We start from the raw sequence: 20,891 nt of genomic DNA on the forward strand, positions 1-20,891 counted from the left end.
GGAATTGAAGATGGAAAAAAAACTAGAGGAGGAAGACCAGATGGAAGAGGACTAGATGGGTGTAGCTGAAGGTTTCCCGGTCCTGCCTGGCCCATGGTCAGGACAAATATCTCTCACTCGCCATTTCCGCAGCTGCTCGGACCCAAGCAAACACACAGATACTTATATTACTTATAAACTGTATGGACCCAAGCAAACACACAGATACTTATATTACTTATAAACTGTATGGACCCAAGCAAACACACAGATACTTATATTACTTATAAACTGTATGGACCCAAGCAAACACACAGATACTTATATTACTTATAAACTGTATGGACCCAAGCAAACACACAGATACTTATATTACTTATAAACTGTATGGCTGTGGCAGGCTTCTTGCTATCTAGTTCTTATATCTTAAATTAACTTTAATCCCAGCACTCGGGAGGCAGAGCCAGGTGGATCTCTGTGAGTTCGAGGCCAGCCTGGGCTACCAAGTGAGTTCCAGGAAAGGCGCAAAGCTACACAGAGAAACCCTGTCTCGAAAAACCAAAGTAAATAAATAAATAAAAGAAATCACTAACAGAGCCTCTGTTTAAAAAAATTATAAATCTCTACCTTGCCACATGTCTTGTAGCTTACTGGTATCTTACATGGTGGCAGCTGGCAGCATCTCTGACTCTGCCTTCTTCCACCCAGCATTCTCTTCTCTCCTTATCCTGCCTACATTATCCTTCCTGCCTGGCTACTGGCCAATCAGCGTTTTATTTATCAATCAATCATAGCAACATATATTCACAGCATACAGGACATCCCACAGCAGATGGGAAAGAGTCAGATGGGGAAGAACAAGAGAGAGAACTTAGAAGAATAAAGAGAGAAACTAAGGACAAAGAAGAACTAAGATGGGGAAGAACTAGATGGATGAGAACCAAGATGGGGCAGAACTAGATGAAGGAATTAACATAGCATTTAGAGGAAACAGCAGAAAAATGTAGAGAGAATCAGCCAAGAAAGGAGCTAGGCTTGAGAGCAGAAAAGAAGCTGTGTAGACAAAGAACTGACTCAGAAGAATAAAGTGAATGAACGAAAGAGTTTCATGTATGTAGATTCATTTGATATCATCTAAGATTAGGTTATCAGCTGGTTGTAGATTCTTCCATGGACCCTGAGAAAAGGCTCTCGAGGGCTGGACCCCAATAGCCTTTGTTAGATTTTAAATTTACTTTTTCTTTTGAGAGACAAGATCTTGTATAGTCCGGAATAGCTTTGAACATACCATTTCAGCAACACTAGCCTTGAATGCCTGATCCTACAGTTCCCATAATTCCCAAGTGCTGAGTTTACAGGACTGTACCATCGTGCCTTGTTACCATTATAATTAGTGGTGTAAACCTGGGAGAGTGACACCTGAAAATGAGCCAAACTAACGTTTCATGCAATAACTAACTTTATTGAGGGCATCAGACAATTGATATTCTGAGGGTTAAGCAAGGTCATATGAGCAAAATTCGCACGAGTTCAAGCTGTATGAAGTCATGAATGCATGTTCACATGAATGCATGTTCATATGATCCCAAGGACAACCAAAAATCAGGAATATCATCTGAGCAGTAACATAATCTTCAGGAAACCCACTGCTACTTTACACACCAATGAGGGGCATGAAAGCACATTCCAAGAACAATTTTGTGCTTGAAGGGCTGAGCCCTGGCTTCAGGAGTTTTCTCACAACAATCAGAATCCCCCTCGCACAGCTTCGTGGAACCTGTTCGGACAGTGCTTGGCTTCAACAGCTCTTCTTAGTATAATTATGAAAGACAGGTGTGAAGAGATGTTCAGAGGCCCTTTCTTCTCTAGACCAGTGGTAGAACTGCTGAGAGCTGACAGATCCAGGCTTGAAAGGTCAATTCTAGCATAAAGAGGAAACACTCTGAGTGACAAAGTACCTGGCCCCCAGGTAAACGCAAGAAACCCCACAGCAACTCCACTTGTAGGGAGAGCAAGAGTCAACCTCAGATTCCTAAAAAGTTCCATTAGAACATGATGGTTAGTTTTGTCACTTGGGCAGGATTCAGAAATCACCATGGAAACAAACCTCTGGGCATGTATGTGTGAGTCTTTCTACATTAGGTTCATTGAGGTGACAATACCCACTCTAACATGGGTGGGAGCATTCCACAGGCTGAGGACCTGGGTTGAATTAAAGGGAAACAGACATTACTCTCTCCTTCCTGATGTGGACAAGATGTGATGAGCCACGGTCGCTGCTGTGATGGACTGTATCCCTAGGAGTGTGAGCCAAAGCACAGCTTTCCTTCCTGACACCCCTTCTGTCAAATAATGTCACAGCCATAAGACAAGTAACTATACAGTAAAAATCTTTCTCTTTCTGGTTGCTTTTTTCAGACAGGGTTTCGTATAGCCCAGGCTGACCTTGAACTCATTAATTAGCTGAGGATAACCTTCAATTTCTGCTCCTCCTGTCTCTGCCTCTGGATTGCAGGGATTACAGACCTATACCACCAAGCCTGTTTTTTACACATTGCTAGGGACTGAAGCCAGGGCTTCACAAAGGTTAGACCAGCACTCCAACCTACTCAACCATATCCCCAGCCCTGTAGAGAGGTTTCTAGGAATGGGCAGATAGCTCAGTCCGAGCTTGTCTTGTAAGCATAAAGACCAGAGTTCAACCCACAATACCAGCATTTTGGAAAGAAAAAAAGCTGGACGCTGGCAAGATGGCTCAGTGGATAAAGCATTTGCCCTACAAGCCTAATGACCTGAGTTCCATCCCAGAACCCATGTCAAAGAAGAGAACCCATATGCATACACATGTACACACACACACACACACACACACACACACACACACACACACACACAAAGTCAGGCATAGTTGTATGTGTTTGTAATCCCAGTGCTGGGAGGCAGATACTGGTAGATCCCTAGTGTTCACTGGCTAGCAAATCTAACACACTTAAATGAGTTCTAGTCCCTGTGGATGACATCTGAGGAACAACACCCAAGCTTGTGGTCGAAAGGTTTCTCCAGTCCTGCCCAGTCCCACTGTTGCTTATAAAATAATCACTCAGAGGCTTAATACTATTTACAAACTGTATGGTCTATGGCAGGCCTCTTGCTAGCTAGCTCTTATATCTTAACCCATTTCTATTCATCTATAAGTTGGCACATGGCCATGGGTTACCAGTCTGCTGGCATCTTGTTCCTTGGGCAGCAGGTTGGTGTCTCTCCTTACTCTGCCTTTCTTCTTCCTGTCTCTCTCCTTTCCTGCCTGCCTCTAAGCTGCCTTGCCATAGGCCAAAGCAGCTTATTTATTTATTTATTTATTTATTTATTTATTTATTTATTACTTTTGGTTTTTCGAGACAGGTTTTCTCTGTAGCTTTGGAGCCTGTCCTGGACTAGCTCTATAGCCCAGGCTGGCCTCGAACTCACAGAGATCCACCTGCCTCTGCCTCCTGAGTGCTGGGATTACAGGTGTGTGCCACCACCACCTGGCTCAGCTTATTTATTAACCAATGGGAACAACATATATTCACAGTGTACAGAAAGACATCCCCCAGCACAAGCTTGTCCTCTAACCTCCACACAGCACAGACCTCCACGATTACCAAGCACACACATACATATGTGAACACACACAGCTTCTAACAACAATGTTGGATGCTAAAAGATTTTATAAAACTATTTTTGTATAGATTTAACTATTACTGGTGCCTTGAGTTTGCAGCAAAAGATCATTAAAACAAATAAGTCTGTATAGCAAAGGTTTATCAGGTCTACCAATTCTAGAATGTTCAAGTACACAAAAGAGGAGAGTTCTGCCTTACTCTGTGCTGTGGTGCAGCACAAAAGTGTTGGGGAATATTATTTTAAGGTGTGTTACTTTTGTTTATGTTGCATTTGTTTAACTCTGTGAAGCTGTGTTACTGTGCCTGTCTAAAACACCTGATGCTCTCTAATAAAGTGCTAAATGGCCAATAGCAAGGCAGGAGAAAGGACAGGCAGGGCTGGCAGGCAGACAGAATGTATAGGAGGAATCTGGGAGGAGAAAAGAAGTAGCCAGAGAAGGAGGAGGACTCCAGGGGTCAGCCACCCAGTTACACAGCCAGCCATGGAGTAAGAAACCAAGAAAGCTATACAGGAATACAAAAAGAAAAGAGGCAAAGGGTAGATGGGCTAATTTAGGTTAAGAAAAGCTGGCAAGAAACAAGCTAAGCTAAGGCCAGGCATTCATAATTAAGAATAAGCCTCCGTGTGTGTGATTTATTTGGGAGCTGGGTGGCAGACCCCCTTAAAGAGCAAAAACACAACAATAACTCTACCTCACCAATGTTGGTGTGTTGTTTTTCTTTTATTATTCATCTCAGAATGGTTCCTACTGTTCTTTGTGACTTCTTTCACCGTAAGTGAAAACATTAATTGCCATATGTTTTATGCTGTCAATTTTCCCTGTTCCAGGTTTTCAGTCTCATTTCATTATGGTTCAGAGATGGTATTTTCTATGATTTTTTTTCCCAAGGTATTCGGCTCTTTAATATTAGGTGGGAAGAAGCAGTCAATGGGGAGATGGCTCTGGGAAATTCTGTAGGCCTTGAAGTTCTCTAAGTCCCTCTAGCATCATGCGGATATGAGCCTTGATATTCACAGCGTCCTTGGTGAGGTTGTCACTGAGCTCTGTGAGGAGAGAACTCTTCCGGTCCACGAACTTGAGAGCTTCAGCCAGTGTCAACTCCAGGAAAAAGCCACATCCCAGGGCCATGTAGATGCGTGAAGTGTCGGGGACCACTGTGTCAACGAAGAAGTTCCAGCCCAAATCCACCTGCATACGTAACTCCGAGCGCTTCGTTTCCTGGAGTCGCTCAATGACGTTTCTCAGTCGAAGGTACACAGACAGCTGCTCGTACACCTTGTCTCGGTGACCCAGCACCTTTCGCAAGTCCCTTTGCAGTACATCACTGACAAAGGCCTCGTACAACAGCACTTTCTCTCCTGCAGTATCCAAGGCCTGCCGATTGGTGGGTGTCGCCATAATGGGCTCCTTAGTGCCACTGGCAATAATAACTCTATGATTTTTATTATGTTAAATTTTCCTAGAATTGTTGAACATAGATTATTTCTGGTGCCTTGGTCTTTTCCTATAAAAATATGATCAACTCATGTGAAAACATACAAAAACTATGCTCATTATACATCTCCATTTTTCCACACCTACAGGGTTTTATCACAAATTATACCTTTTTACATAGTGCCTGTAATGTCACAAATCCTTCCTTTTTACAGTATGCTTTGCAATGATTGTGTTACACATTTCCATTTGTCTATTAAATCATAAGTTGATTTCTTTTTTAAAGATAGGGTGTTTCTGTCTGGTGTAGTAACTCCAGAGGCAGAGGCAGATGGATCATTGTGAGGTTGAGGCTAGCCTGGTCTACATAGTAAGTTCCAGGCCAGCCATGGTTATGCAGAGAGACCCTATTTTAAAAAAAAAAAAAAAAAAGTGTCTCCCTTGCTGCCCCACCCAGCCTGGAACTAGCTATTTGGCCAGCTCTACTTGAGTTCTTCCGGCCTCTGCCTCCCCAGTGCTGGGATTACAAAAGTGAGCAGTCATGTTCAGCATAAAGTGATTCTGATACAACCTCATAAAGTGGGTTGTATGATGAAATTTGAACCCCACACCCAGGTAAAGTACCTTGTCTACAACTCCCCAGCCATAAATCATGGCGTTAGGATTCAGCTCCATACCTTTTACACTCACTTCTCAATTCTAGACCTTTTATTCTCATTTAGTTCATCTTATTCTGAGGAATCAAATTATTTCCAAATTAGTCCCTATTCAGTCCATTTCTGATCCTAGCACACAGGGCCCACACATGCGATCAACCAACTGATCTATATAGCCCTAGCTCACCGTTTGAGTGTCTCGGATTAGTGGTGGATGCTATCATGTGCTTCAAACTCAAGAAGTTCTCATTTTCTTCCTCTGAGGATTCTGAAAAGCGAACCCAGGGCCTCTACCTTTGAGCTCCCTCTTCAGCCTTAAAATCCTGTTTGATCCCAAACCTTTGGGAAACTTGTTTCTTCCCTGTCCTGGGATTCCGGCACTCTACCTAGCACCCATCCACAATTATTTCTCTGTCAAAATCGCCATACATTACGTCTCCCAGATTCAAATTTTGGATTTACCTCTACTGGCCATTGACAGTCTCAACGACGAAACTGAAAGTCCTGACGCCTTGGCTGATCTTGGAAGCAGAGTTCGGCGGGCGAAGGGTGTCACGCCTTCTCTCGGCAGGCGGAAGTGATAGAGACAGTCGCAGAGGGACGCTGACAGCAGCTCCGGCTCGGGGTTCAGGAGGCGCAGGCTCGGTACCGCCCCGCCGCGCCCCGCTGCGCCCGGAGCGGAAGCACCGCGGCAGGAACGCTGGCTTCGGGGAACCCAGGAGCGGACCGTCGGGCTCCCGGGACGTCCAGGCGGGACCTCCAAGCAGGTGCGTGGGTGACCCAGGGTGCCCAGGAGGCCGTCGGATCGCTCCGAGGGCCGGGAAGCCCTGGCTGGGTGGCCGTGACCTTCGCTGACGCACTTAGGCCGGGTGGGCCGGGAAGTCAACCTTGTCTGCGCGACCAGACCTCCCCGAGAGCCGCAGCGATCGCTACGTTTCTTGACGCTGCAAGTCGGATTTCCAAGGAAACTTAGGCAAAAGCACGATAGTTCTGTGAATACTGCAGTATTCTGCAGAGAATGCAGGAAACACGGTAGTGGAAGAAATGGGCTCATTGAGGTCTGGAGTTGAAATTTAGCTAAACCTGACTGGTCCTAATACGACTAACTAGCTAACTAACTAACTAACTAACTAACTAACTACATGCATGCATACATACATACATACATACATACATACATACATACATACTTTTAAAAGGTAGGGGGTGGGTAGGTTAGTTTACAGTTTTAGCCAAGACCGGGAATAGAGAAATTCTTAATCTGTCTGGGCCTCGCCTGTGGCAATGTTACAATTTAAAAGGAAAAGAGAAAGGGCATGAAATACGCCCATGTAGGTTTGTCCTTGCGCTGAATTTGTGCCTCTGCCCTACCAGGAGGTCCTTCTCACGTTATAGCCATATTCTTGGTTGTCCAGTTGACGCACCTGGGAAGACTGCACCTCAGTTCAGTAACTGTCTCCGTCAGATTGGCCTCTGGGGTGTGTCTGCCCAGCATTTTCTCGATTGCGACCTGGTTAGCCCGCTGTAGGTGTCATTTCTGGGCACCCAGGTGAGCAGAGCTGAAAGCAAACCCGTAAACCGCGCCTCCAGGCCTCTGTCTCTAGCAGTGGTTCTCCACCTGCCTAATGCTGACCGTGACCACCAGCCAGTTATTCTCGGTGCCATTTCATAACTGTAATTTTGCTCATAATGTAAATATCTGTTTTCCAACGGTCTTAGGCAACCCCTCTGTGGAAGAATCGGTTGGCTCTGGGGACGCGACCCACAGATGGAGAACCTCTGTCTGGAGGTCATGCCCTGACTTCCTTTCATGATGGACTATAATCTGTGAGAGGAAATAAACTCTGTCCTCTTCAAGTTGCTTTTGGTTATGGTCTTTATTACAAGAATAGTTTCGTGCACTATAGGGGTTGGGGATTTAGCTCAGTGGTAGAGCACTTGCCTAGCAAGCACAAGGCCCTGGGTTCGGTCCTCAGCTCCAAAAAAAAAAAAAGAAAGAAAGAAACCTGGGGCTGGAGAGATGACTCAGCAGTTAAGAGCACTGACTGCTCTCCCTGAGGTCCTGAGTTCAATTCCCTGTAACCACATGGTGACTCACAGCCACTTGTATTGAAATCTGGTGCCCTCTTCTGGCCTGCAAGGACACATGCAGGCAGAATACTGTATACATAATAAACAAATAAATCTTTAAAAATAATAATATTTTTTAAAAAATAGGCCGGGCAGTGGTGGCAGCACTCGGGAGGCAGAGGCAGGTGGATCTCTGTGAGTTCGAGGCCAGCCTGGTCTACAGAGCTAGTCCAGGACAGTCTCCAAAGCTACAGAGAAACCCTGTCTCGAAAAACAAACAAACAAACAAAAAAAAAAACAAAACAAAAGAATAGAAACCTAATTAAAACAAGGCTCTTGAGCAGGTCTCTTAATTCCTTAATTCCTACAGTGGTATTTCCTGTTGGGATCCTATTTCACAAGGCCAGGTTATAACACATTCAAGTAAGTAAAATAGTTCCTGCCATGATTCAGAATGATTCATTGGAAGGTGGAGTGGTAGCCCTCAGCCTTCTATGGATTCTGGACTGTAAATGATAACACATAAATAGCAGCAAATCAAGTGTGGTGTTTTAAGGGAGAAAGTCATTCTGAGTATGAGCGTACTGCAGAATTTTTTGTCACCTTCGACTCCATCTTTCTTCAGGAAGTAGTTTTTAGATACATAGGTTTAACACTGTGTGCCAAAGAGATGCAGAACATCTGCTTCTCATTGCAGAGGTGCGTTGTGGATGTCATTTAGTCTGCTCATGCTAATGGTGTCAGAAGGCTTTTCTAGAATCCAGGGCTTTATCTGTGAGTGTTTTAAAGTGATCTGGATTCTAGCGAGGCATATAAATAAAGCATAGTTCCTAAGTAGAATTAGCCTTCGTGTAGACATGATGACAAGGGTGGAGAAGAGCCGATAAGCACAGAGTAGGAGTCGGTCAGTTCTGGGACCGATGGCAGGTGACCAATAGGAAGACAGTTCTTGAAGGGTCAGCACTGGGACTTTCCAAAAATGAAGAAGTGTAGCTGGTAAAGACTCCCCACTACCACTTCTTAGAGAGGCAGCCTTTCCTCCAGTGTGTTTTGTAAACTTCTGTCAGAAATCAGGCCTCTGTCACTAGGTGGGCTCTCAATCCTCTATTCCATCCATGTATATGTCTGTTTTTACGGCAGTTCCATAGAGTTTGGTTACTATGATGTCCAGTATAACCTGAGATGAGTATTGCTCTTTCTGCTAAGAATTGCTCTGGCTATTAGGAACCTTTTGTGCTCCCACATGAATTTTTTTTTCTACTTCTTTGAAAAATAACTTTGGGATTTTGATGGGCATTGCTTTGAATCTGTGGATCATTTTCAATAATGCAGCTATTTTTTATACTATCCTGTCAGTACATTCCCATGGGAGGCTTCTCCTTCCTCTTTCTTCTTCCCATTGTGTTTTAATTTTCCATCACACAGGTATTTCCCCTCCTTTTATTAGGGTTATTTCCAATTGGATTTTTAAAAGCTATTGGAAATGATTCCCCCCGCCCAGGTCTTTTTGATAAGTTTGTTGTTGGTTCGTAAAAGGATGCCTACCTTCTTTGTTGGTTTTATTCCCTGCCCCTTTTCTGAAAGTGTTTACCAAGTCTAAGGATTTTCTGGTAGGAGCCAGGCATGGGAGCACACACTTTCAGTCCCAACACTCTGAAGGCTACGACAGGAGGATTACCATGAGTTTGAGGCCTGGGCTTCCCAGTGAGTTCTAGGTCAGCCAGTACCAATACAACAATGAGACCCTAGCTCAACACTAAACCAGGCCAGTGAGGTGTGGTGGTGCATGCCTTCAATCCTAGGACTTGGGCAATAGAGGTAGACAGCTAGATCTCTGAGTTCAAGCCCAGCCTGGTCTACATAGCAAGTTCTGGGCTAGCCAAAGCCACAAAAATAAACAACAAAAACCTAAAGCAAACCAAATACATTCAACAAAAAACAACAATGCAAAGATTCTGGTGGAGTCTTCAGATCTCTTGAGGAAGGATCACATCACGTGGAAGCAGGGATAAACTGGCTTTTTCTGTCAGATGTGTGTCTCTTTCACTTCTCTCTCGCCTTACTAGTCCAGTAAACTTGTAGCACTATGTTGAAAAGAGTGGGCATTATTTACCCCTGTCTCCTTTCCAATTGTAGAGGAAATTCCCCAGTTAGTGCAATGTCACACTTAGTCTTCCTGTGTTGAGGTACAGCCCTGTTCGGCTTTGTCATGAAGGGATGCCCAGTTTTAGCTGACACTGGGGAGCAAACCCACGACTTTGCTTAAGCACTCTACAAACTCTAGTTTTGGTCGGCCTGCCTAGGAGGTGGTCAGTCTTGCTTATCTTTTCAGAGAAACAACTTTTTGGTAACCCAGACTGGCCTTGGTTGAGTCTCCCAGTCTGTATCTCTTGATCGGTGAGTCAAGCCATTTCCTTCTGAGGTTGATACTGAGAGATGTACTGCTTCCTGTCCTCGTGTGGTTGTTTTTCTGGTTGGGTGGATAGTGTTCATCCTTTTCTTTTCTCATTCCTGTTAGGAGTGTTTTGGTTTACTGTGTTGACCCAGCTTTGTCTTTCATTCCTCCCAGAAATTTATTATTTCTTCTGCTCTTGTACTGAGAATATTTTTCCCTCCTCTGTGGATAGTATGTACATCATTCTCTAAGTATCTTCTGCAGTGCTGGCTTGTTGGCCATGAACTTAGACTGTGCTTTTCCTGAAATGCCTTCACTTCTCAGTCAAATGTAAATTATAGCTGCTGGATACAGTAATCTTGGTCATCGCTCATTGGGTTGTAGTCTGCTTCTATTCAAGTCTGACTCACTCAGAAAATAGTGAGTCACATTCTCTGGGAAGATGGGAAGTTCTGCACAGGAGTGTGGGGTGGTGGGGGGAGGGGCATGAAGGCTGAAACTAGACTCCAGCCCTGTACCTTTGTTATACTGAGTCATGAGACTTTGGACACAGTTCCTCCTCTGTGAAATGGGGATAAAGTGTCAAAATCTATAATCAAGCTGGGGATGTAGCTGACTGCTGGAATGCTTGCCTGGCATGCCCTGGTTCCAACCTCAAGTGCCGTATAAACTGTCTGTAGTGGCTCATGCCTGTGATCCCAGCACTTTAGAGGTGGAATCAGGGGTCCAAAGTGACTACGTAAAACAGTGTCTCAAAAAAAACAACCAAGTTTCGGGCAGTGGTGGCACACGTCTTTAATCCCAGCACTCAGGAAGCAGAGGCAGGCGGATCTCTGTGAGTTCGAGGCCAGGCTGAACTGCAGAGTGAGTTCCAGGAAAGGCACCAAAGCTACACAGAGAAACCCTGTCTCAAAAAACCAAAAAAAAAAAAAAAAAAAAAAAAAAGAAAGAAAGAAAGAAAAGAAAAGAAAAAAAAAGCAAATTGACATATCACAGAGATATTTGCACATCAGTGTTTATTCACAATGGTTAAATTATGGAAGCAACCTAGGTATCCAACAACAGGAACAGATAAGGAAAATGTGATGTACATACACAATCGAATTGTTTTTCAGCATTGAAGAAGAACAAAATCATGTTGTTTGCAGAAAAATGGATACAAGTAGCTTAAAGCAATCACAGAAAGACAAATATGTTTTCTGTCCTTTGTGCTTGGTGAATTTCATATAAATATCTCAGCTCACACCTGTATGTGTATCTGTGTAGTGTGTGTGTGTGTGCATGTAGAAGAAAGCTGTCTAGGAGGATGGAGAAGATCAACAGGAGTGGAAAGGGACAGAGATATGAAAGGGAGTGTGCTCCATGTATAATATACACATATATGAAACTTAAAGATCAAATAATGGCCACAACAAGCAGAAGCCTATGACTCAAAACCATCTTTTCTTTCAGGATGACTTTGGGAATCTTTGCAAACTGTATATTCTGCTTGAAAGTCAAATACTTACCTCGTCAACAGAAGAAAAAGCTGCAAGCTGATATTAAAGAAAATGGTGGAGAGTTTTCCTTTTTATTAAATCCTCAGGTATTTCCAAGTCTCACTGATTACTCTCTGATTAATATGAACTTTCAGGGAACCCGGCTCGTTAAAGAGTAAGCAGAGAAGACTGGCCACAGGAGACGCTGGGCCATGGTCCCCTGGAGGATGGACCAGAAGAAGCAGAGGATGCCAGAGGACCCAGCCCAGTCTTCTGCTCTGGGAGTTTCCCAACATTGTCCCGGACCTGTGAATCTGCTATCATTCGGGTTTAGCCAAAGATGTAAATAAAATTTCAGACCAGCCACACCTGTTCTTAAAAGAGAAACGTCATATTGTACCTGCTCGCAAACGGCCCGCTCTGTCACTGGCAGTGGGTCAGCGCAGGACTGACCACTGGGGGCCGAAGTACAATGTGAACTAGTTAGCCCTTTCGGCGGGAGTTTATCTCATAAGAGCTGAAGGAAGCTACTGCTTCTCAAGAGGTGAACTGAAGGCCTAAGCATTCAGATACAGTTTCACAAGTGGACCCTATCTTAAAAATGTTAAGGCAATTTCCTCCTTTTTTTTTAAGAAGACAAAATGGAAGTCTTAAGGTATTATGTCCCAGACTTGCTGGCCCTGTCTTTTTCTCTTCCCTCTGTTGATAGGTCTGACCCTGGCTGCCTCTCCCTGGGTCTATCCCAGGTACTAGCCATAGAGAGCCTCATCTACTCCCGGAGGCAAGTTCAATCCCATCAGGGTACCACAAGGAGAATATCCCCACTTCCCTCCAGTTCAGGCACAGCTCTTCTATCACACGGCTTCCCGACTTCCCAAGCCTCACCATTTCCATGGGTGGACAGATAATCCACTTAAAAGTAGTAAATAAGCCAGGAGGCAGTGGTACACGCCTTTAATCCCAGCATTCAGGAGGCAGAGCCAGGCAGATCTCTGTGAGTTCGAGGTCAGCCTTGTCTACAGAGTGAGTTCCAGGACAGCCAGGGCAGTTACACAGAGAAACCCTGTCTCAAAAAAAAACAAAAAGAAAAAAGAAGTAATAAGTAAGCTGTCTTCTGAGTAAAGAGCTGCCCATGGTCTCTGCTGTTTGGGAAACTCTCACATACTGTGTATGAGACCTTTCAGACTTTTATTTATTTTTGCCAATGTCTATAAATGTTTGAAATGTGCATGGCAGCAGAGATAGAGACACAAAGCCAGATGTGGTGGCTCACATCTGTAATCTCAGCATTTGGAAGGCTGAGGTGGGAGGATCAAGTTCCAGACGAGGCTGGGCTACACAAGACGGACTTAAAAGGGAAAAATACAATCAGACATAACAATAAGTAAACGTCTGCATATACCTAAGGATGAGGGATGAACTTGAAGATAAACTTTTTTGAAGTGGAAAAGCAGCTCAGATAGTATGAGAGCATGCTACCCTTTGTTCAGTTATACCCATTGTCTGCAAAGAAGAGCTCTGGAAATATCTATGAGGAGCAAACCACAGTAGTACCTCTGGGGGAGGCACTGGAGCAATGGGGGAGGGTTAGCAGGTCCCTATTATTACTTTATAGATGTTGACAATATGCATGAACTCTTTCTCACACTATATAAAAAAAAATTGGAGACTGGGGTGATGGTTCAGTGGGCAATGTGCTTGCCACACCATCATAAATTTCTGAGTTTCGACCCCCAGACCCTATGTAAATGAAGAAACATAGTCTGTAATCCCTGAGCTCCTACAGTAAAATGGGAAGAAGAAACAAAAGAATCCCTGTAAGTTATTGGCATACATACATACATACATACATACATACATACACACACATGCATACATACATACATGCAAACATATGCAAATATACATACATGCATGCATACATACATACATACACACACACATTATTTGTGGCAAGTGGAAAAAAAAAAGATCCTATCTCAAACAAGGTAGACATGAAGACTGGCATCCAATGTTGTCCTCTGACCTTGACATGCACAGTAGCTTATGTGTGCACCCACACTCACACAGGTGAACAAACGCATCACCCACATGCACACATGTGTACTCCGTTTTTAAAAAAACTAAGGTAGAACTACAAAGTAGCAAAATATGCCTTTTGGTAGCTACCTTTTCTTCCTTCTTTCCTTCCTTCCCTCCTTCCTTCCTTCCTTCCTTTCTCTCTCTTTCTTTCATTTTTTTTATTTTTGAGACAAGGTTTCTCTGTGTAGCCCTGGCTGTCCTGGAACTCACTCTGTAGACCAGGCTGGCCTCAAACTCACAGAGATCTGCCTGCCTCTGTGTCAAGAAGTAACAGGACAAGTCCATAAAGATGTATGCATGAGTACATTCACAGCATGAAGAACTTGGAAGCAACCTGTGATGTAGACCATCCGTACCCCAAAGTGTAATCACTGTTGGCATAGGGCAGGGGATGTCGCTCAGTGGTAGAGCGCTTTCCCAGCATGATCATGGCTCTAGGTTTGCTCTAGAACTATGGTTGGGGGTGGGAGGGATGATACAATAACCTGTTTATTTTTTAAAGTTTTTCTAGAACTGTAAATTTTAATGTTTAATGTTTAATGAAAAAAATCACTATGAACTGCCTTGGAATAAGACCTTTAGGGGGTTAAAGTTACAGATACAAACACTGTTGTTTAATTTTGTTTTTGCTGCTGTGTAATGAACTTACTGTCTTTCCTTAGTGCACACACATAATCTTAGACAATGCTGACATCGTCCTGAGTCGGTGTCAACTGAACTCCATCCAAAAGAATGATGTCCAGATTGCAAACCCAGATTTCATCTGGGACTCTGTCAAAGAGAGGAGACTTTTGGACGTGAAGAATTATGATCTCCAGTCACTGGCTATGATGCCACCGCCAAGTGAAAAGAGCTGTGCTGGTGAGTGCCTCCTACCTAGCACAAGTTATGATTATAGATGCCATGGTAGACATTTGGACGTCAGCAATGTTATGAGAAAAACAAATCGTCCAGGAATACTACAAAATAATTATGCTTCATTTTACCTCAGAAACAGGAAATAAAGTCCTGAAGGATAAAAGGCCAGCTTAGCAATAGATTTTTCAATGTGAAGTCTAGTGAGGTCAGACTCAAGATGACTAAAAAACCCTGATGGTCTAAAAATATTTGATGTGTAATTTTCTTTAAAAATCATTGTATTTTAATTTCTTTATTTTGTGTATGTGTGTAAATGTATGTCCTATGGTGTACTTGTGAAGATCAGAGGACAAGCATGAGTATTGTCCTTTGGGATGCTGCCCATCTCCTTTCAGATAGGGTCTCCGACTGGTGTGGACTCACTAATTATCTAACATGGCTTGTGAGGGAGCCCCAGGCAGCCTCCTATTTTCCTCTCCCCAGCACCAGGGATTACTAGATCTCCCTGCCATTCTCAACCTTTAGCTTAGGGGCTGGGGATAAAACTCAGGTCCGCATGCTTGCAAAGTGCTTTACTATCTACGGCATCCCCAGGCCTGTGTATAATTTTAACCTGGAGTAGAATAATCCTTGGTGTTAAGAAAGTGATAGCTGTACTGGTAAGATGGTACAGGATGATCACAGGAGCCTCAGAGTTCATGGCCAGCTCGGGCAACAGGGTGAAACCTTCAACTAAAAGTATCCAAAAAAACGAACAAAACAAAACAGAACAGGTTGAGAGTGTGGCTCAGCAATAGAGTGTTTACCTAGCATGCGTAAGGCCCTGAGTTTGAGTCCCCAGAACATTGAAGGGGGAGGGGAATTATAGAGCAAACAGCTCTACTTAAGAATCATAACTAGGTCAAGTGGTGGTGGAGCATGCCTTTGATCTCGGCACTTGGGAGGCAGAGGCAGGTAGATCTCTGAGTTCAAGACTGATCTATAGAGTGAGTTCCACTGACAACCAGAGCTACACAGGGAAACCCTGTCTTGAAAAAAAACAAAACAAGGGCTGGAGAGATGGCTCAGAGGTTAAGAGCACTGGCTGTTCTTCCAGAGGTCCTGAGTTCAATTCCCAGCAACCACATGGTGGCTCACAACCATCTAGAATGAGATCTGGTGCCCTCTTCTGGCATACAGGCATACATACAGGCAGAACATTGTATACATAATAAATAAATAGATCTTAAAAAAGAAAAAGAAAAAACAAAACAAACAAAAGAACTTAGTAATTCTAGCAGTTAGTTTCACAGTTAATTATAAGTCTTTGAACAGTCAACAAGTTTTCCTTTTATTTCTAGAGGTGGAAACAGAAGATGTGTCTTTGGACAACACCCCAGAGAATGACAACACTGAAGTCATTCAGTAAGCAAAATATTTTGTAAACTTCATTCATAGTATTAAAAGCACAAATATGCTGAGGGTGGTGATGCCTGCCTGTTACCAGCACTAGGGAGGTTGAGGCAGGGCTGAGCTACCTACAGGGACCCTGTCTCAAAAAAACAAAAATAAAAACGAACAAGCAAAGGACAGGTGATATACACTGGACTCCTTTATATTATAAAAGGACTTGATGTAGCCCAGAAAACCATTGCTAGGAGTCAGAGCCCCAGAACGTGGTGACCAGAGAAGGTGGCGACCAGAGAAGGTGGCCGTGTTTTTGGTATCTCTGCTTCTGTATCTGCCCTTGACTCCCTGTGCACTCAAGGTTCTGGGCATCAGTGCTTGGAAATTCAGAAGAGGAGGATGGAGATCTCCCTGATCATCCCTCACTGAATGCACAGGTTAAATTATCACACTCCACCCACAAATATGTAAAATCAGAAAATAATAACTAATAAATTAGTTATGCAGAGGATGAATCCAGCTCATTTTTCGTAATTGCTTAACTATTTCTAGACTATTTAAGGAGGCATCAGGGACTTACTACGTACCTCATAAGGAATTAGGGGATCTGTTGGGAGATTCAGTGTGGTCTAAAGTTCCATTTCAATTTTAAACGTTTAATTATACAAATTTCAGGGTTTCTGCAGAGAATGTTGAAATTCCTCATTTTCTTCAAGACTTTGAAGTTGCGAAATATAACATCTTGGAAAAAGTAAGAGTCTGATTTCTAATTAGAGAAAAGAGACTGAATAATTTCTGAAAACATTTCATTTTTGATGATTTTTCTCATTGTTTTGAAAAGTTGTTCATATTCTAAATATCATAACTCCTGTAACAAGAGTTGGTTTTTACTACTTTGAAAATATTTGTTTGCTGGGCGGTGGTAGCACACACCTTTAATCTCAACACTTGGGAGGCAGAGGCAGGTAGATTTCTGTGAGTTTGAGGCCAGCCCAGTCTACAGAGCAAGTTCCAGGACAGCCTACACAGAGAAACCCTGTCTCAAAAAACAAAAAACAAAAAAACAAACAAAAAAACAAAAAAAAGCAAGAAAGAAAAGAAAATGTTTGTTTAAATTTTTTCCTGGTGTCGTAGCTCATGCCTATAATCCCAACACTTAGAAAGCCAAGCCAGAGGGTTATGAGTTCAAGGACATCCCTAGCTACACAATGAAACCCCCTCTCAAATAAAGCCCAAAAACTAAATAAATTTTAAAGAAGAAAAAGAAACTTTTTTAGTGTTCTTAATGAAAGTAATTCTTGCTCATAATATATTGTTTGTTTTTTTTTTGAGACAGGATCTCATGTATCCCAGGCTGGCCTTGAACTTGCTACATGTGAAAAATGACTTTGAGTTCCTGATCCTTCTGCCTCAACCTCCCAAGAGCTAGGATTATAATTATGCAGCATCCAGTTTGTGCAGTGTCTGAGATCAAACCCAAGTTAGAGGCATGCTAATCAAACATTCTCCCAACTGAGCTACAATCTAGCCACTTACAACAAATATTAAACAATATAAAGCATCAATATGGCATTAGAAATAAACCTCTACCCTGTTATTGACTGTTTCTCATATTTGGAAAGGACAGATTTGACACCAAATATTTATACCATGTTGAACTGTTCTTTTTGCTTTAAAGGAAACAGAAGAAGACTTTATGGACAGAGTCACACAAATTAAAATCAACACTTGCCTTCAAACACTTTTTAGATGTTTGAATAAAATATAAATTTAAGAGGATATTTCCTTCTATAATGTGAAAAGTGACATATTATAAACACACAGAGAAAAATATACAAACATGCTGATAGTGATTATATTGCTGTGACAGGGTTTCAGGTGATTTTTACTCTCTGGATACTTTTGTGTTTTCTAATATACTTCTCCAAATGAACAGGCATTGCTCCAGCATAGTAGGCAGCCTTTTCTGATGTGGAGAGTGGCTAGTTTCCATAGCTCCGCTTCTGAAATGTACCCTGTCTTGCAGGTGGGAGTGGACGGAGGCCAGGAGACTGTGGTAGTAGAGCTGCAGTGCCCCCGGGACCCAGGGGCCTGTCCCTTTGTGGTATCGGCACACTTCCTCCTGGCTGGCAGCACGCAGGTGAGTTAGAGTCCTGTGCCTTTACTCTTCCCGTTGTTAGCCAGCATGCTGAAGTTTTCTCCTTATCTGGGGCCGTAGTCAGCTGGGGCTGCAGAAATGACTGGAATGGGCCTAGGTGGCTTAAGCATCAGAATCTGTTTCTCCCTGTGCTGGAGGCTGAACGTCGAAGATGAAAAGGTAGCAGAGATCCTCCTCGTCCATCATTCCCTCCTCCATCTGTCCTTCTTTTCTTCTATCTGTTCCTCCTTTGTTCCTTTCTCCTCCCACCCAGCCACCCACCCACCTTTAAAAATGAGACAGAGGATTCCAGGCTTATTGGTGAAATTATTCAGGCCACTCCACGTAGTTAAAAGGGAGGTTTATTTTGTGGGGTAACTTACAAATGAAGGGGTAGGTTGTAGGGTCTGGCAAAGGTATAGCGCAGTCCAGCGGTGTTCTCTGGAGAACTCTGCTCGGTCTACCTCCAGCGTCCAGCGTCCCTGAACCAAGAGAGTGACCTCCTCCAGATCCTTCGTCTTCTGCTTCCTCCTCCATCCCGCCTTGTGGGCGTGACCATTACCGAAGCCTCAATGGGGGTTGGAACTTCCAGGCCAATGCTGGGATGGCTATCCACTACACAGGCTTGCCTCAAACATGGCACTCCTCCTTCAGAGCCTCCACAGTGTCACCATTACTGGCATGAACCACTCCTGCCTCACATCAGATGCGTCCCTGGGACTGACTGTGACAGTTCTGGCACTGCTGTACATGTGAAATACTCAGGGCTCATGGTCATACAAAGATGGAAATCACAAGGAAGGCTTCACAGAAGCCATAAACTTTGTCCTAGTTCAGTGTCAAGCCAGGAGCCCAGCTGTGGTCTAAAACAATTCTGAAATAAAAATAGATCCAGAACAAACGCCCAACGATTAAATATAGTATGCACCAAGCATCGCCCACTGGGGAGCCTTCTCACATAGATATTCAGCCATGCAGATCTACTGTGGCCCGAAACACAGACGGCGGGGCACAGAGTCCATTCTTCAGTGAGAGAGGCCTTCACACGGGTCCACACTGGCTCTGGAAGCTTCTCATCTGGCCCCTAGCCCGGATGTCACTCAGGAGTAAAGACACACACGTCAAATGGGACCATCCCAGAAGCCCTGACCCTCAGAAGCTCATATCTCTCATAGCACGGATTCCAGGTGACCCTGGAGATGCACCCTGTTCTATAAATTACTCTGAAGAAAGTCAAAAGCTTTGGTTTCCAAAGCTCTTTGCACTCACTGAAGTCCTAATCTTGGTGCAGACTTACCAAAGATGTCACTACAGTTACAGCCGACTGTTTTGGGAGGGGTGGAAGGTTTGCATTTTGAGACGGCTCTTACTCTTGCCTCAACCTCTCAAATGTTGGGATTGCAAGCCTACATTACTGCACCAGCCTTATAGCTGCCTTTAATAAGGTTTCCATGGAAACAGAGCTAGACCCTTAATCCAGGGTCAGGTGTATCCAAGTAGAAGATATTTAACCTTCTGCCCCAAAATATGTGGTTATTTTGTTATTTGGATAAAAAGTAATTCAAAATAAAACAAAACCAAAAAACCACAATGGACTGTGTTATATCTTTAAGAAAGAAGCGTAACGCTGCGTAGACCGTCCTGGTGCATCTTGGTTCCCACCAGGCTTAGCAAGCTCACTCAAGCACTCCAGCAGAGGCTCGCTGAGGTGTCCACCTGCCAGGAGTAAGCCTCACCTAAGCAGTAATGAGAGATGTTCTGTAGAAGAGGCTTGTCCAGCCTCATGAAGCCATCTTAGGATAAATCTCAAAAAAAAAAAAAAAAAAAAATTCATCCCTAGGCCACTCTCCATCACTTAACAAATACCTGAAATAATTAACTTAGAAAAGGTAGATACTAGACAGATGGCTCAGAGGCCACGTGCTTGCTTCTTATCCAGAGGAGTTTGGCTCCCAGCACTCGTGTTTAACAATTAAAAGAAAAGAAAAAAAGCTTTAAGGGCAGGGCTGTTGCTCAGCAGTAAGAGTCTTGCCTAGCAGATCTGAGGCCCGTGTGGTTCTCTTTGGCCCTGGGACAACTGAGACCCAAACTCCAGCATCTACCTTTTAAATGGAGTGACCTGGGAGTATAACTCGTTTCTACAGGTTTCAGAGACACCCCCCAGTGAACAGCCTGTGAATGTGACATCTGTCTGGAGCTGTGCACCTCAGAGTCAGGATTAGCCAACATCTAGGGGACACCAGGATTCTCAATTTTCTTCCATCATCTGGGGTCAGTGTAAGCTGAGTTGTTCAGTCATGGGATGGGTTTCCCAGAAGAGCCGAGGGTTGGAGAGATGGATGGCTCAGTGGTTAAGGTCCTGAGTTCAGTTCCCAGCACCCACATGGTGGCTCACAATCATCTATAGTAGGATCTGATGCCCTCTTCAGGCATAAAGCCATACATACAGATAGAGCACTTATGTACATAAACTAAAAAAGGGAAGTAGAAGATCAGAAAGTGCCACGTGTGAGTGCTGTCTTGGCTGAGGAGAAGCCTGTGCCTTTCACATCATCTGCCTGACCAGAGCTTGCCTGCCCCTTCCCTCACTGGGAGCTCACTTTGTCCTGACTGATGCCTGTCCCCGGCTGGCATCCTTTACAGGGTAGTTTTCCTTTTCTTCCCTGTCCTTGATTGACTTTCTACATTTCCAAAAAGGGGTGGAATGCCAGTCTTCCAAGTTCATGCAGCCACAGGCTCTGAACGAGTG

At 43.8% G+C, this 20,891-nt stretch overlaps 3 protein-coding genes across 4 annotated transcripts in view; 1 reads left to right on the forward strand and 2 right to left on the reverse strand.

Moving 5' to 3' along the window:
* The window catches only part of Cenpj (centromere protein J), a 64,252-nt gene extending 58,000 nt beyond the window's left edge, over positions 1-6,252 (reverse strand). Inside the window, exon 1 of the mRNA XM_036199597.1 lies at positions 6,199-6,252. The gene's annotated coding sequence lies outside the window, so the exon portion shown is untranslated. The remainder of the gene's footprint in view (positions 1-6,198) is intronic.
* Positions 4,266-6,257, reverse strand: LOC118591374 (protein UXT-like). 2 transcript variants are annotated; one of them, XM_036199600.1, is made up of 2 exons: positions 6,199-6,257; positions 4,266-5,150 (listed from the first exon to the last, which is right to left on the reverse strand). In XM_036199600.1, exon 2 carries the CDS (start codon positions 5,042-5,044, stop codon positions 4,571-4,573), a length of 474 nt encoding a protein of 157 aa, XP_036055493.1. In that variant the 5' UTR covers positions 5,045-5,150; positions 6,199-6,257; the 3' UTR covers positions 4,266-4,570. The 2 variants fall into 2 exon arrangements, with proteins under 2 accessions (XP_036055493.1, XP_036055494.1); XM_036199601.1 differs by having other exon boundaries at positions 4,266-5,105; positions 6,199-6,253.
* A 9-nt stretch (positions 6,258-6,266) lies between these two features.
* Positions 6,267-20,891, forward strand: part of Parp4 (poly(ADP-ribose) polymerase family member 4) — a 90,979-nt gene continuing 76,354 nt past the window's right edge. Inside the window, exons 1-6 of the mRNA XM_036198507.1 lie at positions 6,267-6,503; positions 11,654-11,786; positions 14,424-14,622; positions 15,960-16,023; positions 16,681-16,756; positions 18,032-18,145. Of these exons, the coding sequence (XP_036054400.1) occupies positions 11,655-11,786; positions 14,424-14,622; positions 15,960-16,023; positions 16,681-16,756; positions 18,032-18,145 (585 nt within the window). The 5' untranslated portion in view covers positions 6,267-6,503; position 11,654. The remainder of the gene's footprint in view (positions 6,504-11,653; positions 11,787-14,423; positions 14,623-15,959; positions 16,024-16,680; positions 16,757-18,031; positions 18,146-20,891) is intronic.

This window comes from Onychomys torridus, chromosome 9 (assembly GCF_903995425.1).
Source record: "Onychomys torridus chromosome 9, mOncTor1.1, whole genome shotgun sequence".
NCBI lineage: Eukaryota > Metazoa > Chordata > Mammalia > Rodentia > Cricetidae > Onychomys > Onychomys torridus.

Bases quoted from the DNA above. Each gene is read 5' to 3' on its own strand.
- LOC118591374 (XM_036199600.1), bottom strand. From the start codon at position 5,044: ATGGCGACACCCACCAATCGGCAGGCCTTGGATACTGCAGGAGAGAAA.